Below are 12,662 nucleotides of genomic sequence, written 5' to 3'. Positions count from 1 at the left end.
TGATCTCTCCTATCCATTATATAGAAAGAACTCAAGAAGTTAAAAAGCAACAAATCGAGTAATTCAATTAAAAAATGGGGTACAGAGCTAAACAGAGAATTCTCTATAGAGGAATATCAAATGGCAGATAAACACTTAAAAAATGCTCAAGGTCCTTAGTCACAAGGGAAATGCAAATAAAAATAACCCTGAGATTTCACCTTGCACCCATCAGAATGGCTAAGATCAAAAACTCAAGTGACAACACATGCTGGAGAGGTTGTGGAGAAAGGGGAACCCTCCTCCATTGCTGGTGGGAATGTAAACTTATACAACCACTTTGGAAATCAATCTGGCGCTTTCTCAGACAATTAAGAATAGCGCTTCCTCAAGATCCAGCTATAGCACTATTAGGCATATATCCAAAGTATGCTCAAGTACCCAACAAGAACATTTGCGCAACCATGTTCCTAGCAGCTTTATTCGTAATAGCCAGAATCTGGAAACAACACAGATGTCCATCAACTGAGGAATGGATACAGAAATTGTGGTACTTAGCAATTAAAAACAAGGAAATCATAAAATTTGCAGGCAAATGGTGGGAACTAGAAAAGATTATCCTGAGTGACATATTCAGAAGCAGAAAGGCACACATGGTATATACTCACTTATAAGCGAATGTTAGATATATAATATAGGATAAACATACTAAAATCTGTACACCTAAAGAAGCTAAGCAAGAAGGAGGACCCTGGGTAAGATGATCAATCCTCACTCAGAAAGGCAAGAGGGAGAAAACAGGGAACAGGACAGAAGCCTACCACAGAGGGCCTCTGAAAGAGTCTACTCAGCACGTTAACAAAGTAGATGCTGAGGCTCTTAGCCAAACTTTGGGCAGAGTGCAGGGAATCTTAGGAAAGAAGGGGGAGATAGTAAGACCTGGAGGGAACACGAGCTCCACAAGGAGAGCAACAGAAGCAAGAAATCTGGGCCCAGGGGTCTTTTCTGAGACTGATACTCCAACCAAAGACCATGCATGAAAATAACCTAGAACCCCTGCACAGAGGTAGCCCATGTCAGGTCAGTGGCCAAGTGGGTTCCCTAGTAAAGGGAACAGCCTTACCAGGCCATAGAGGAAGACAATGTGGCCGGTCCTGATGAGACCTCATAGGCTAGGGTCAGATTGAAGGGAAAGAGGTCCTCTCCTATCAGTGGACTTGGGGAGGGACATGGTATGAGACGTGGGAGGGAGGGTAGGGTTGGGAGGGAATGAGGGAAGGGGAGTGGTGGAATTGCAGGCATGTGTCCATTGTACCTGGCAATATTATTAAAATTAAGTTATTTTCTGGATTGCAAAAATGTTTTTCCTGAGGGAATGAGAAATTCATGGAGAAAATTATCCGCAAGCTTACTTACTCAGACCAATGAACCGTGAAGTTATGATAAAATTGAAGGCAAGTTCTAATTTTGAATTTATATCTAAATCCCTATGATTTGATGACAAGTAGGGGAACTAAATAAATATGGAAACTAGTATAAAACCTGGAGGTATGTCAATCTTTCAAGAACGGCAGAGGAAGAGTAGCCAGGGGGATGTGAAAGAATCGTCAAAGAAATAGCGGCCAGAAATGTTTCAACCAAGGCAATCATCAAAGTCACATAGAACGACAGACTGAAGCGCTGCCCACAGTTCTTCATGGATGCTTATTTTCACGTAAGTTGAGAGGCAAGGTAACAAAAAGCCAAATTAGACTGGACTTAGGGTACTACACCTCTTAAGAATCAACTGCAAAAACTACTCAATTGGTAAATTAGCTTTTAACACAGAAATGGACAAAAATCAACATTAGCCATGTTTCAGCAATAAAAAGAATTATAAAGAAAAAAAATCTACTCATAGTTACACAAACCCTTAAGTAGGAAATGTGGAGGAGCCACATAAATAACTAAATTTGTGGATATTAAAAGACGGGTGGAAAGGGCTCAGTGATTAGAGGATTGGTTGTGTATCAGTAACACCAGGAGTCTGATGCCCTCTTCTGGCCTCTGCAGGCACTGCATGCACACGGTACATGGCCAAAACATTCAGGAAAAACAAATGTTAAAAATGTATGCGTGGTATGTCAGACCTTAAGCTAAAGAAACTGTGGTAATTAACCTACATCCTTTCGACTTCTAGTAAATGACCACATCTGGTTTTAGATTCTAAACTGGAAAAGCAAAGGAGGAATACGCAGGTCAAGGCAGCAGCCTGTGTCCCTAGCAGGGCACCACTTATACAGCCCGTTGAACAGTAACTGATTACTCAGATGCTACCATCAAAGTATCCTTGTCATATTGTATATGGTTTTAAATCAAAATCCTTTCAAAATGAAGACCAAACATTACATTGTAAAGCCTCAGCTTAGCTTGTACAAAACAGCCTTTATGAAGAATGCTCTAACACGTTATTTACAAGACACCCGACATATATAATGGTTTTAATTTTGTGTGTATGGGTGCTTCTCATGCATATGTCTCTGTATGGACCAGTGTGTGCCTGGCACCTCATAGGTCAGAAGAGGGCACTGGGTCAGGACAGAGGGCTGTAAGCCACATGTAAGTGTTGGGATCAACTCAGGTTCTCTCCAGTTCCCCACTGTTATCACCTTTAATGATACAAAATACCAAGATATTTAAAGTAACTCAATATTATTATTAGTACAACATAAATATATATTTTTTTCTTTTTAAACATTTCTTCAGAGACAGGCAGACACACAGAGGCAGGGCATGTGTGAAGGTCAGAGCCTGCTAGAGCAGGCTCTTCTTTCACCCAAGCCTCCTAAGGCATATCAGCTGAGAATCATTTTTAAATCACTATCATTACATCTAAAACTAAATCTTTAAAGAATCTACAGAGTGTAAAGTGCAATGACAGTTAACATAAGAAGTGATTTTTGTTTTTCTCAAAAAATCAATGTGTTTAATAATAACTGACAGTACAAAATCCTGCAATGACTTTATTGTTCCTCTGGTGAAACTGAACTATCCTCAGGATCCTGGATTGGGTGCTGTCTCCTGGCTTCCTGCCAGCTGGGCTGTGTCTTCTTTTGGTTTCCTGAGCAGAAAGTGGACTATCTGCAGGAGAACCTCGTCGTCAAAGCCCTTCACGCCATTATCTTCCACTGTCTCATAGAGAGGCTTACTCTGTGTCCCCCAACATATGTTTTTACGGGGGTTATTTTGATCAGCTTGTACAGTCAGTGCTAAAGTATTTAACTGGTAGCAGAAAAAAGAGAAATGTTTCCCGTCTGTGATCACGGCCTGAGAGACAAAAGGCCGTGTGACATCTGCTTCGCTCCAGAACCCTGCAGAAGAAAACAATGCTGGATTTACATACCTTGATATGCAATATCAAGATAAAACATTCTGGAAGCCAGTAAAGACCTCTCAATCCCTGAAGATCTGAGTACCCTGTTTTTGTCACTAACTCTATTCTATTGCTGTATTAGTGTTTCCTCCCTTCTAGAGACCCCAAACTTATGATCCATCCTTAATAACTTCAGCCTTCAGAAGCTTCCAGCATTCATTCAGTTATCTAAGCTTTGCCTACAGGAATGTGCCTGCATCTGGTATTAACTTAATGACTTCAAATATGCTCGAAAAATATCCACACTAGAACCATGTAAAACCCAAGATCTATTATGACCACTTATTTCATCAAATATTGATACATACACAGCTCTGAAAACCTTCAGGAAAAAGTCTAGTTTTTCTATGGTTTCAACACCATGCCTTTGAATAATCCAGTGCCAACTGAGTATGTTCAGGTTTTTAGAATGCTGTCATTGTCTCTGGTGTCTCAGGTCAGAAGGTTCCAGGATGCTTCATACTTACCTATTTAAGTTTTCTGATTTCTTTTCTAGCCTGACTGCTTTAATATTCCTACACACCACCAAGGTCAGGAATCAACTTCTCCACATGTACATTTTATACTTAATTCTTAATGGCAAGATCTAACAAAAGTTATTGCTCAAATGCAGTAGGTAGGAGCTTATCATTCATGAAGACACAGTGTCACTGGAACATACCACTCACCCTTCCTGACTCCCTCAATCCTACCTACTGCCAGCTTCCTTTCCTATTTAAGAAATATATAATCAGCAATGGAAGCACAAAGTTGAAGAGACTTCACTAAGAACAATTCCTCCTGGGTTACTGTACAGGATTAATCTAGTTCGTATTTTGTATCTTTAGGCTTTGATGTAGAACACTGATCTCTGAGGAAGATGAGGATTACAGCTCACTGGTAGAGAATTTGCTTGGTAGACAGCACTCCTTGGCCCAAACTTCAAACTGGGTAAATAAAGTCCCCCAGGATATAGCTTCTACCTTCTGCTACATCATGTCACACCATTTCCCTCCTCGTTTCTTAACTGGCCTCCAGTCACCAGCTTCTAAGTTGTTCCCTACGGACTTCAAAAGCCTGTTCTCCCTGTAGAGACTTTTTCCGGTTACTCCTTTTACCTCAATGTGTCTTCCCCTAGAGTCTTCATGATAGCTCATCACCATTCAGGTCTTTGAGCGGAAGTCACTTCTGGACATCTTTGTGTAATGGCTCTATTCAAATAGATTTTTCCCTCAAATGCTTTTACCATAACACCACTCTGAAAATGGTATATGATTATTTTTCGTTTTCTACTGTAACAAAAGCTTTAGGTGAGTCAGGCCTGTCTGTTTTCAACACTGTCTCTAAAGCTAACCACTCTGCCATAAAAATATTCAAGGGCGGAAGACCCAGGCTGGATTCCTGGGACCCACAAAAAGGTTAAGTGTACTCCACAGAAAGTTGCCTTGTGACCTCCACATGCATGCCAAGGCCCAGACATCTAACTGTGTACTTGTACCAATGAACGGAGCACTTCCTACCCAGAATCTTGACTCCTGCATAATTTTTCTCCTAACTTGAAAATTTTACAAATTGAGGAAACCTACAAAGATTTGACTTACTCAACCAATTTTTGAAATGTTTGTGAAAAACACTAGAATATAATATATTTATAAAGGAAGTAATCAGAGTAAAAGCAGACTGCACGTGTGTACTTGCAAAATTTCAAATGTAGAATATTTCATTATGGATTTTTAAATAACTGCATTTTGGATCAACATAAAATCTGCAAAATGTTCACATCCAGGTTCTGTTTTTACCTAAAGGAAAAAAATGTTAATAATTCTATTCTCAACATGTTTTACTTTCCAGAATGACAACTGCCACCGCATTTGGGCTCACCTTGGTACATAGCTTGTGCTCCGGTCCAAGCGAAAAGACTTGCAATGGCGTTAGACCTATAAACAACTTCTACCTGCTCAGCTTGGTTTTTTTTTATTAGCCTTTCCCTATTTAACTTGTCAGGTAACAGATGAAACTGGGTGTGACCGTAGCAGCACGGATCTGCTGTTCTTGAGCCTAATGGAAACAATGAACACATTGCTGATGAAATGAGAGCATGCAGAAGCCTAGAGGCACATGTTTTAACATTTGTTTCAAGCATAGCTTTCTTGGAACATATGTTCAGTACTCAAAAGACATAAATGGACTGAATCACCTTAGAATTTTTTACTGACTATGGTTATTAGTATCAATTTCCCAACCTGTTCATTAGTACAAAGCTCACCAGGACCCAAAATAAGCCAGAAAGAAACACATAAAAGGAACTTATAATTCACCATTATTTAATTCTCCCAACCCCTCTCAGACATTAAGAGCTACTACTGCAATATCCCTCAGAGGATAGACTTTACCCAGGGGCAACCTAAAGACTGCAGTTGAATTTCTGGAGCCCACACCACAGAAAGAAGAATGCTCTCCAAACATGACTCCCGGCACTCATACACCTACACTCATTATGTGCCACATTTACAAGAAAAAATAACACAAAAGAGCTTCTTTACAATTAATGTACTAATATCTTTGTTCATTTTTTTATAAGAAGGTTTTTCTTTTTTGCTTTTTTTTTGGTTTTGGTTTTTCGAGACAGGGTTTCTCTCTAGAGCCTTGGCTGTCCTGAACTCGCTTTGAAGACCAGGCTGGCTTTGAACTCACAGAGATCCACCTGCCTCCGCCCCCCTGAGTGTTGGGATTACATACGTGCACCACTGTGCCCGGCTGTTTTTGTATTTCTAAGTAAAGAAGTAAGTACCTTAGTGGGCAGTGTTTGCCAAGCATGGAGGAAGCTCTGGTTTGAGCCTAAACATACATAATGCTGACAGGGTGGCACACACCCTCAGCAGTGGGAATCTGGAGGAGGAGGATCTGCGGAGTCCAAGGCCACTGCCATTCCACAGTGAGTGTCAAACCAGCCAGTAACAAAGAAAGAGAGAGAAGAACAAGCAAAACAGAAGCAGAGAATAATACAAGTAAATAAATAAAATAAAAAGCAAAGAAAAGGAAAGAGAAAGGGGAAAGGAGAGCAAAGGCAGAAAGAGCTCATGGTCCAGCTTTCTTAAATACAGACATGCACTATTCACTGTTAGTTTCAAAAAGAATTCCCAGCCACTAAACCCGAGTGAGAAAGGACTAACACAGTGGCCTGGAGGACTAATAGAATGCTCTCTTCAAACCTTCACTGGGTCATCTGAGGAGGAAGTGTACGGAAGGGACGGAACATCAAGGAGTGTTAGGATAGACTCCTAATGTAGCTGCCATGTGCAGAATAAGCACAAAGCTTCAATAAAAGGCCATCACAATCCTAAGCCCAGTTCTAAACATACAAAATACAAACGACTTTTCCATCTAATGAAATAAAAGGCCTAGCAAGTATAATAATTTTTGAAGATTAAATGTTGCTAAATCAGTAGACACAACATTTTCAAATTTAAATTTAAGAGCTAAATTTCTCTCCAATTTTCATTCACGCTACAATACACTGAGATTATGAATGATACTGCTCATACGCACTTGAACCTGTTAGTGTTTAAGAATTGAAATTAAGCTGGGTGTGGAAGATACACTCCTACACACCAGGGGGGCTCCCAAGTTCATGGGCAGTCAGGGCCACCGTCAGTCCAGAGGCTTGAGCTACAGAAACCCTGTCTCCGCCAGAAAAGCAGTAAAATAGTAATCCAAAATTAAATTTCCACTGAAGTTAAAGGATGCGTTAACTCTGAATATATTTATGGGTCAATAGATGAAGAGAAACTTACCGGTGAATATGCTGTTTTCATATTGCCGTCTGAATAACGGCATCTTGTCGGGCTTACACTTCATAACAGGGATTTCTACAGGAATGGAATAATCCAGTGGCACAAACTTGGAAGAGAAGAAAACACAGGAAATTCAGAAGCACTTGCTTCCACCTCATTCATAACCATCTTAGATTTACAGATTTTTTCATTGAGTTATTTTTTACAAAATGATTTGATTACACAGGCTGAGCACCTCTGAATCAAATGCTAGGGACCAGAAGTGTTTCAGCCTTCAGGTTTGCAGTTTGGAATATCCACACAGTCTGCAGGATGGGCTTTCCTAATCAATACTCTGAAATATCTTGAGTTCGGGAGAGCTTGGGGCTGCATCATCAAAAAAGAGCTCACCTACACTAACATGTACTCTGAGGCCTAAAGTGTTCTCCCATTTTAAAGATCCTGGTACTTGAAACAATCTTCGTAGAACAGATCATAGCAAACTAAAAAGCTGAAAAGATTTCAGCTTTTCCAGTTCAGTTGCCAACATAAAACAAACGGAGAAGGCAAGAGATCTACCCAAAAGACTTCTCTGCATTCGCCTGGTTGCCTGACTGGCTTTTGGCAGTGCTGAACACTGGGTGACAAAGGACACCAGCTTACCTCGGGGAGCTGCTTAGATATTCGAATCTGGTTGTGTGGTTTATCATTTATCTGGTACCGTAAAACATCAATATGACCTTTCCGATGACCAGCAGGAATGGTTTCCTCACCACGAAACCAGTAAAAGTCAACGGGGCGCTTAGAATCTATCAAAAGAGATTCAAAGTTTTCTCCATTACTCAGAGAAAAATGGTTGTTAGTTAACTTAGCCATAAACATGTTAAGAATAGCATGTCTAAAATACATACATGTTAAAAACTGCAGCATATAAGAACCCCAGTTACATAACTGAACCATTATATCTAAAGTACAACACTCAAAAACTTCATTTTGCTAAACACTGTAATTAACAGGATTACTCAGTTAAATGTAAAGATGCTCAAATGAACGGCAATAACACTCACCAGAATAAAATGAAAACTGACCTATGAAGCAATAACTTTATTTTTATAATTTCTCTAAGGGGTACATATAATTGCAATCACTGCCATTTTGTTCAAGAGGAACTTAGTCTGAACATATTTAAGTTTTCTAAGCTATCAATGGTTAGTAGAAAAAAATGACTGTGTTTTTCTAATACTACTTTTCCTTTATAACTGAGGAAGGGAATACAGGCACTACAAAGTTCAGTTAAGCACAAATAGAGCAATTTCTAGGTCAAATAAAAGGAACGTAATTGCTACTAGGAAGAATTTTATTCAAAATGGTAGTCGAGCAGAGCCTATAGGGTCAATTTTTCTGCGTAGCTATTAATTTGTGGAATAAAAAATGCAATAGTGACTAAAAGAGAAGATAAGATGATGTTAATTAGGAGGGAGATTAATAGGTTAATTGTTCTCTTCTAGGTTTTTACTAGATCTGATTGGAAGTCAATTGTACTTTTTACACTAAGAGAACATGAGCCTTATCAATAAATGGAAACGTAAAGGGAAAGTCATACGACATCCACAAAATGTCAGTATCATGCTGCTGCTTCAAACCCAAAGTGGTGTTTTGATGTAAAGTGGAATTTTAGTTGTCGGAAAAGGCATACGATAAGGAAGGTAGATCCGATGATTATGTGAAGTCCATGAAAACCTGTTGCTATGAAGAATGTTGAGCCGTAAATGCTGTCTGAAATAGAGAAAGAGGTTTCTAGATATTCTGATGCTTGTAAGGCAGTAAAATAAAGGCCTAGTATGATTGTGATCAATAAGGCTTGGTTTATATTGTTTCGTTTACCTTCTATAAGGCTGTGATGGGCTCATGTAGAATTAGTTCTACAGCCATGGTAGAATTAGTTGAGTAATTATTAGGTCACCCTCTGGATCATAGACGTAAATGAATTACAAACATATTATCATTATCTGCTGGAATGTAGCTCAATGGCAGTGTATTCTAGTCCTTGAGTTCAAACCCCAGCACTCTCACCCCATCCAAAACAAACAAGCAAAAACATTTTACATTCTTTCTCTCTCTCTCGTTTTATCTGAGACAGGGTTTCTCTGTGTAGGCTTGGCTGTCCTGGACTCCAGTTGTAGCCCAAGCTAGCCTCCAACTCAGAGATCCACCTGCCTCTGCCTCCCTGAGTCCTGGGATTAAAGGCTTGCAGCACCATGCCTGGCTATATTATTTTTCATGTCCACACTCAACAAACAGAAGTTTCTGTTTACTAGGACCGAATCTTGACCCCTAAACCTACCAGATACTGGGCCTTAAGACAGCAATATTTAAGTTGTGCCTTTTTACTCCTCATTTATAAAATGAATTCATGACATCTGCTGTGTTATTATGAGGGTTAACCAGTTGGCAATTAGAAACTCGGGAAAAAGGGATGACATACAGTAAATGATAAGAAAAATGTTAGGAATTTTAGCTAATATTTAACTTTCACAATTCTACGACCAAACAGTCCTACTGTAATTCTCATACTGGAATTAAGCAAAGTAAGAGAGGTCGATGTTTTTACATATGGGTCACACAGCCTCCCTGCGGAGGAGTCAAAGGACAACCCCAAGTTGGTGCACTGTCCAGCAGCCTCTTAAAACTGTTGGCTGGGCAGACAGAACCGGGTCAAGCTATGGAAATGTGATGGGCGTCCGCGGAGACCTGCAGTTAACCAACAGTCGGTAGTAGGGCAGGCAGAAACTCGGTGCTACTACACTGTCGGGGAGGCCAGCCCTCGCTACCGCCTCCCCACTCCCGGGTTCTGGGTGGGCGCCCCACGCTCACCGAGGGCGCCGGTGGCCAGGGCAGGGTTGAGTGGCGCGAGCAGGCTCACGAGGGTCCCCACCGTTTGGTCCAGGAGGGACGAGGCGACGAGCCGGCGAAGGTCGGGGCGGGGCTGGCGGCGGCGCCGCAGGTAGAGGTGCTCCTGCAGGATGCCGTCGCACACGGCGGCCCGCAGGCCCGCGAGGTCGAGCGAGGGCGCGGGGGGCGCGGGCGCGGGCGGCAGGCCCGACCGAAACACGGTCTTGGTGAAGGCCTGGTACCAGCGGTCGGCGTTCAGCGCGCCGGTCTGCGGGTACACCACGTACTTCTTGAACTGCATCTTGGTGAGGATCCGCATCTTCTCGTCCACGGTGGGCGCCGCGTGCACCGTCGCCTGCCAGCGCTGAATGCGCCGCCGCCGCGCCGCCTTGCTGTCCGCGGTCAGGGAAGCCACGATCGGCGGGTACCGCGCCACGGGCGTCGCCGCCAGCCCCGGGCCGCCCGCCTCGGGGGCCTGAGCCGCGGCCGCCTGCCGCGACAGCCGCCGGCCGAGGGGCACCAGCCTCCAGCGCCCGGCCGCCGCCATCTTGGCCCGCCGACCCGGAACCGAGGCCGCCGTCCGCGAGCGGTTCCTCTTCGCTCGCCGTAGGGGCGGTCCTTCCCGGAGCGGACGCCCGGCGCCCTGCGTCCTTCGGTTCGCAGCCAATCACCTTGCTCCTCTGAGAACCTGTGCGCGAGAGCGTCTGAGGAAGGCCGCGACCCGGAGGGCCGGCTCGTCGGTCGCCTTAGGGGCTTGCGCTGTTCTCAGGCGCCGACGCTTAGCCGTCTCCCCCAACGGGAAACTTGACACACGACGCTCCCCGCGAGACACGCGGTCTCATTGGTGTCTCTCACACCGAGCTCCCTCCACCCCAGTTAGAGCTGGAAAGGTGTTTGAGGAAATACAGCATCTCTCTAGCTGTGCTTGCTAATTTTGAAAGTTACGCCAGCAGCGCTTGCCCGTGAATGCTTCTAAACTTTAGAAAATGTGTTTTTCCTTGAGTTTGCCGCGTGCGCAGGTGAGGTGCATAACATAAATACTAAACACTTTGAGTTTTGCTCTGTGTTAAACCCGTTGTTATTTTGATAGGAACTTACTCTTCACAACAATCTGCGTGAAAAAAGGATCTCTTTATTTTTCAGTCTTCAGCAACCAGTCGATAAATGTGCATAATGGTTGTTCAAGAAATATCTGAAAAATCAACAAAATCTCTCAAAGTCTTAGTTATTTTCAGACAGCCTATTCCAGTGACTCATACTCTAACTAAGAACCAGAATCATAGTGATTTTGACTTATGGAAATAATTCTAGAGCATGTTGCAAATAAACGTTTTGCTTCTGAAAGGAATGTATGCGCATCTTTAGGTTACAACTGATGATGTGGTTTATGAAGCATCAGGTGTGTAAGACAGAAGTTTAGAAACGAGGAAGCTATGTTTCGTTTACGCTTCATGTGAGAAGTACCAGAATCTTAATATCCTTTTAACATTAATAACAAAAGGAGGACATGATCTCAATCTTCATGTTCATATTCAGCACTTAAAGAATAAAGGTGAGGTGCAGAATAGCAATATAAATTGAAGTACCTTTTTGTCAAAAACATTCTTTTAGAGTATCATATAAAATATAAATCATTTTTTATAATTTGGCATACAATTTCAGCACGTATTTTAGATGAGAATGTTAGCTCTGGGAACAGTTAACCCTAAGTAAGTGTCTGTGTGACCTTGCATTCTTAGCAGTGAGTCAAGATATAATCATATTACCTAATTTTGTAATTTATTAGACAGGCATAGTTGCCATGAGAAGAATGCAGTGGACAGAGTAAGCATCGGTGCCCTTCAGTGTGTGCAGAGGTGTTTACAATCCAAAGAAAACATGACCAGAGTGTTACTCCTTATAGACATATTATTTGAGCCAATTGATGCCAATGGCCTGAGTAGAAGATGAGGGAGTTATGCAAATATTAGTGAGGGGAGGTCCATGAAGGAGAAACACATGCAGAAATTCTGAAGGAGGGGTCTAACCTGAAGATACAAAAAGTGGAACGACATGAATTAATACAGGCTTTCTGTTGGCTTAAATGCATGTCTGAGCAGTCTTCTCTGGGGGCTATGACAAAACAAGGGGAAGTAATATGAATTGAGAAGAGAAAGGAAGAGAGTCAAACTTAAGGGTTTCTGGGCACAGCTGCTTGTATTGTTAGGACTCTGACTGGAACTCTCAGTAGCTAGGAAGCTGCTGAACTCAAATGTCATAATGCAATGTAGATTTAATTGTTTTTCTGTTTAGACTGCTAACTGATGAGATTTTCTTATAGTTCTGGAGAGTAGAAGTGCAAGGTGACAGTACCACTGTGGACAGAACCTTGTGAGAGCAAACAGCTTCACATTGCATAAAGAAAGCATGACAACCTCTATTTTTCTCTTGTATGAAGACTAATCCTATTATTACAGGTTCCTAACCTTTTCCTTTTAACAACACTTTGATTACTTCTGCAAATTCAGTCACACTGAAGGTTTGAGCTTCGGCATAGGGATTTGGGGGAAGATGTAATTTCATCGCTCACAGCCATCACACACACACACACACACACACACACACACACACACACACACACACACACA

General features: G+C 42.1%; 1 protein-coding gene across 1 annotated transcript; it reads right to left on the bottom strand.

The window, feature by feature from the left end:
• Window positions 1-442: 442 nt before the first annotated feature.
• Window positions 443-10,601, bottom strand: Mrps30 (mitochondrial ribosomal protein S30). Its single transcript, XM_055595804.1, has 5 exons — window positions 10,018-10,601; window positions 7,807-7,952; window positions 7,165-7,270; window positions 5,252-5,428; window positions 443-3,329 (listed from the first exon to the last, which is right to left on the bottom strand). The coding sequence occupies exons 1-5, from the start codon at window positions 10,580-10,582 to the stop codon at window positions 3,013-3,015; spliced, it is 1,311 nt and encodes a 436-aa protein (XP_055451779.1). The 5' UTR covers window positions 10,583-10,601; the 3' UTR covers window positions 443-3,012.
• Window positions 10,602-12,662: the final 2,061 nt, after the last annotated feature.

Source organism: Psammomys obesus, unplaced genomic scaffold (assembly GCF_907164565.1).
Source record: "Psammomys obesus unplaced genomic scaffold, mPsaObe1.curated_primary_1811, whole genome shotgun sequence".
In the NCBI taxonomy this organism is placed as follows: Eukaryota; Metazoa; Chordata; class Mammalia; order Rodentia; family Muridae; genus Psammomys; species Psammomys obesus.
This window is presented reverse-complemented; position numbering and strand designations above follow the sequence as displayed.

Excerpts from the sequence above, each read along its gene's own strand:
- Mrps30 (XM_055595804.1), bottom strand. The coding sequence starts at position 10,582 with ATGGCGGCGGCCGGGCGCTGGAGGCTGGTGCCCCTCGGCCGGCGGCTG. Across the intron at positions 7,271-7,806 it reads TATCTAAGCAGCTCCCCGAG|TTTGTGCCACTGGATTATTC; the intron begins GTAAGCTGGTGT and ends TTCTCTTCCAAG. Across the intron at positions 3,330-5,251 it reads AGCACAAGCTATGTACCAAG|GGTTCTGGAGCGAAGCAGAT; the intron begins GTGAGCCCAAAT and ends TTTCTTCTGCAG.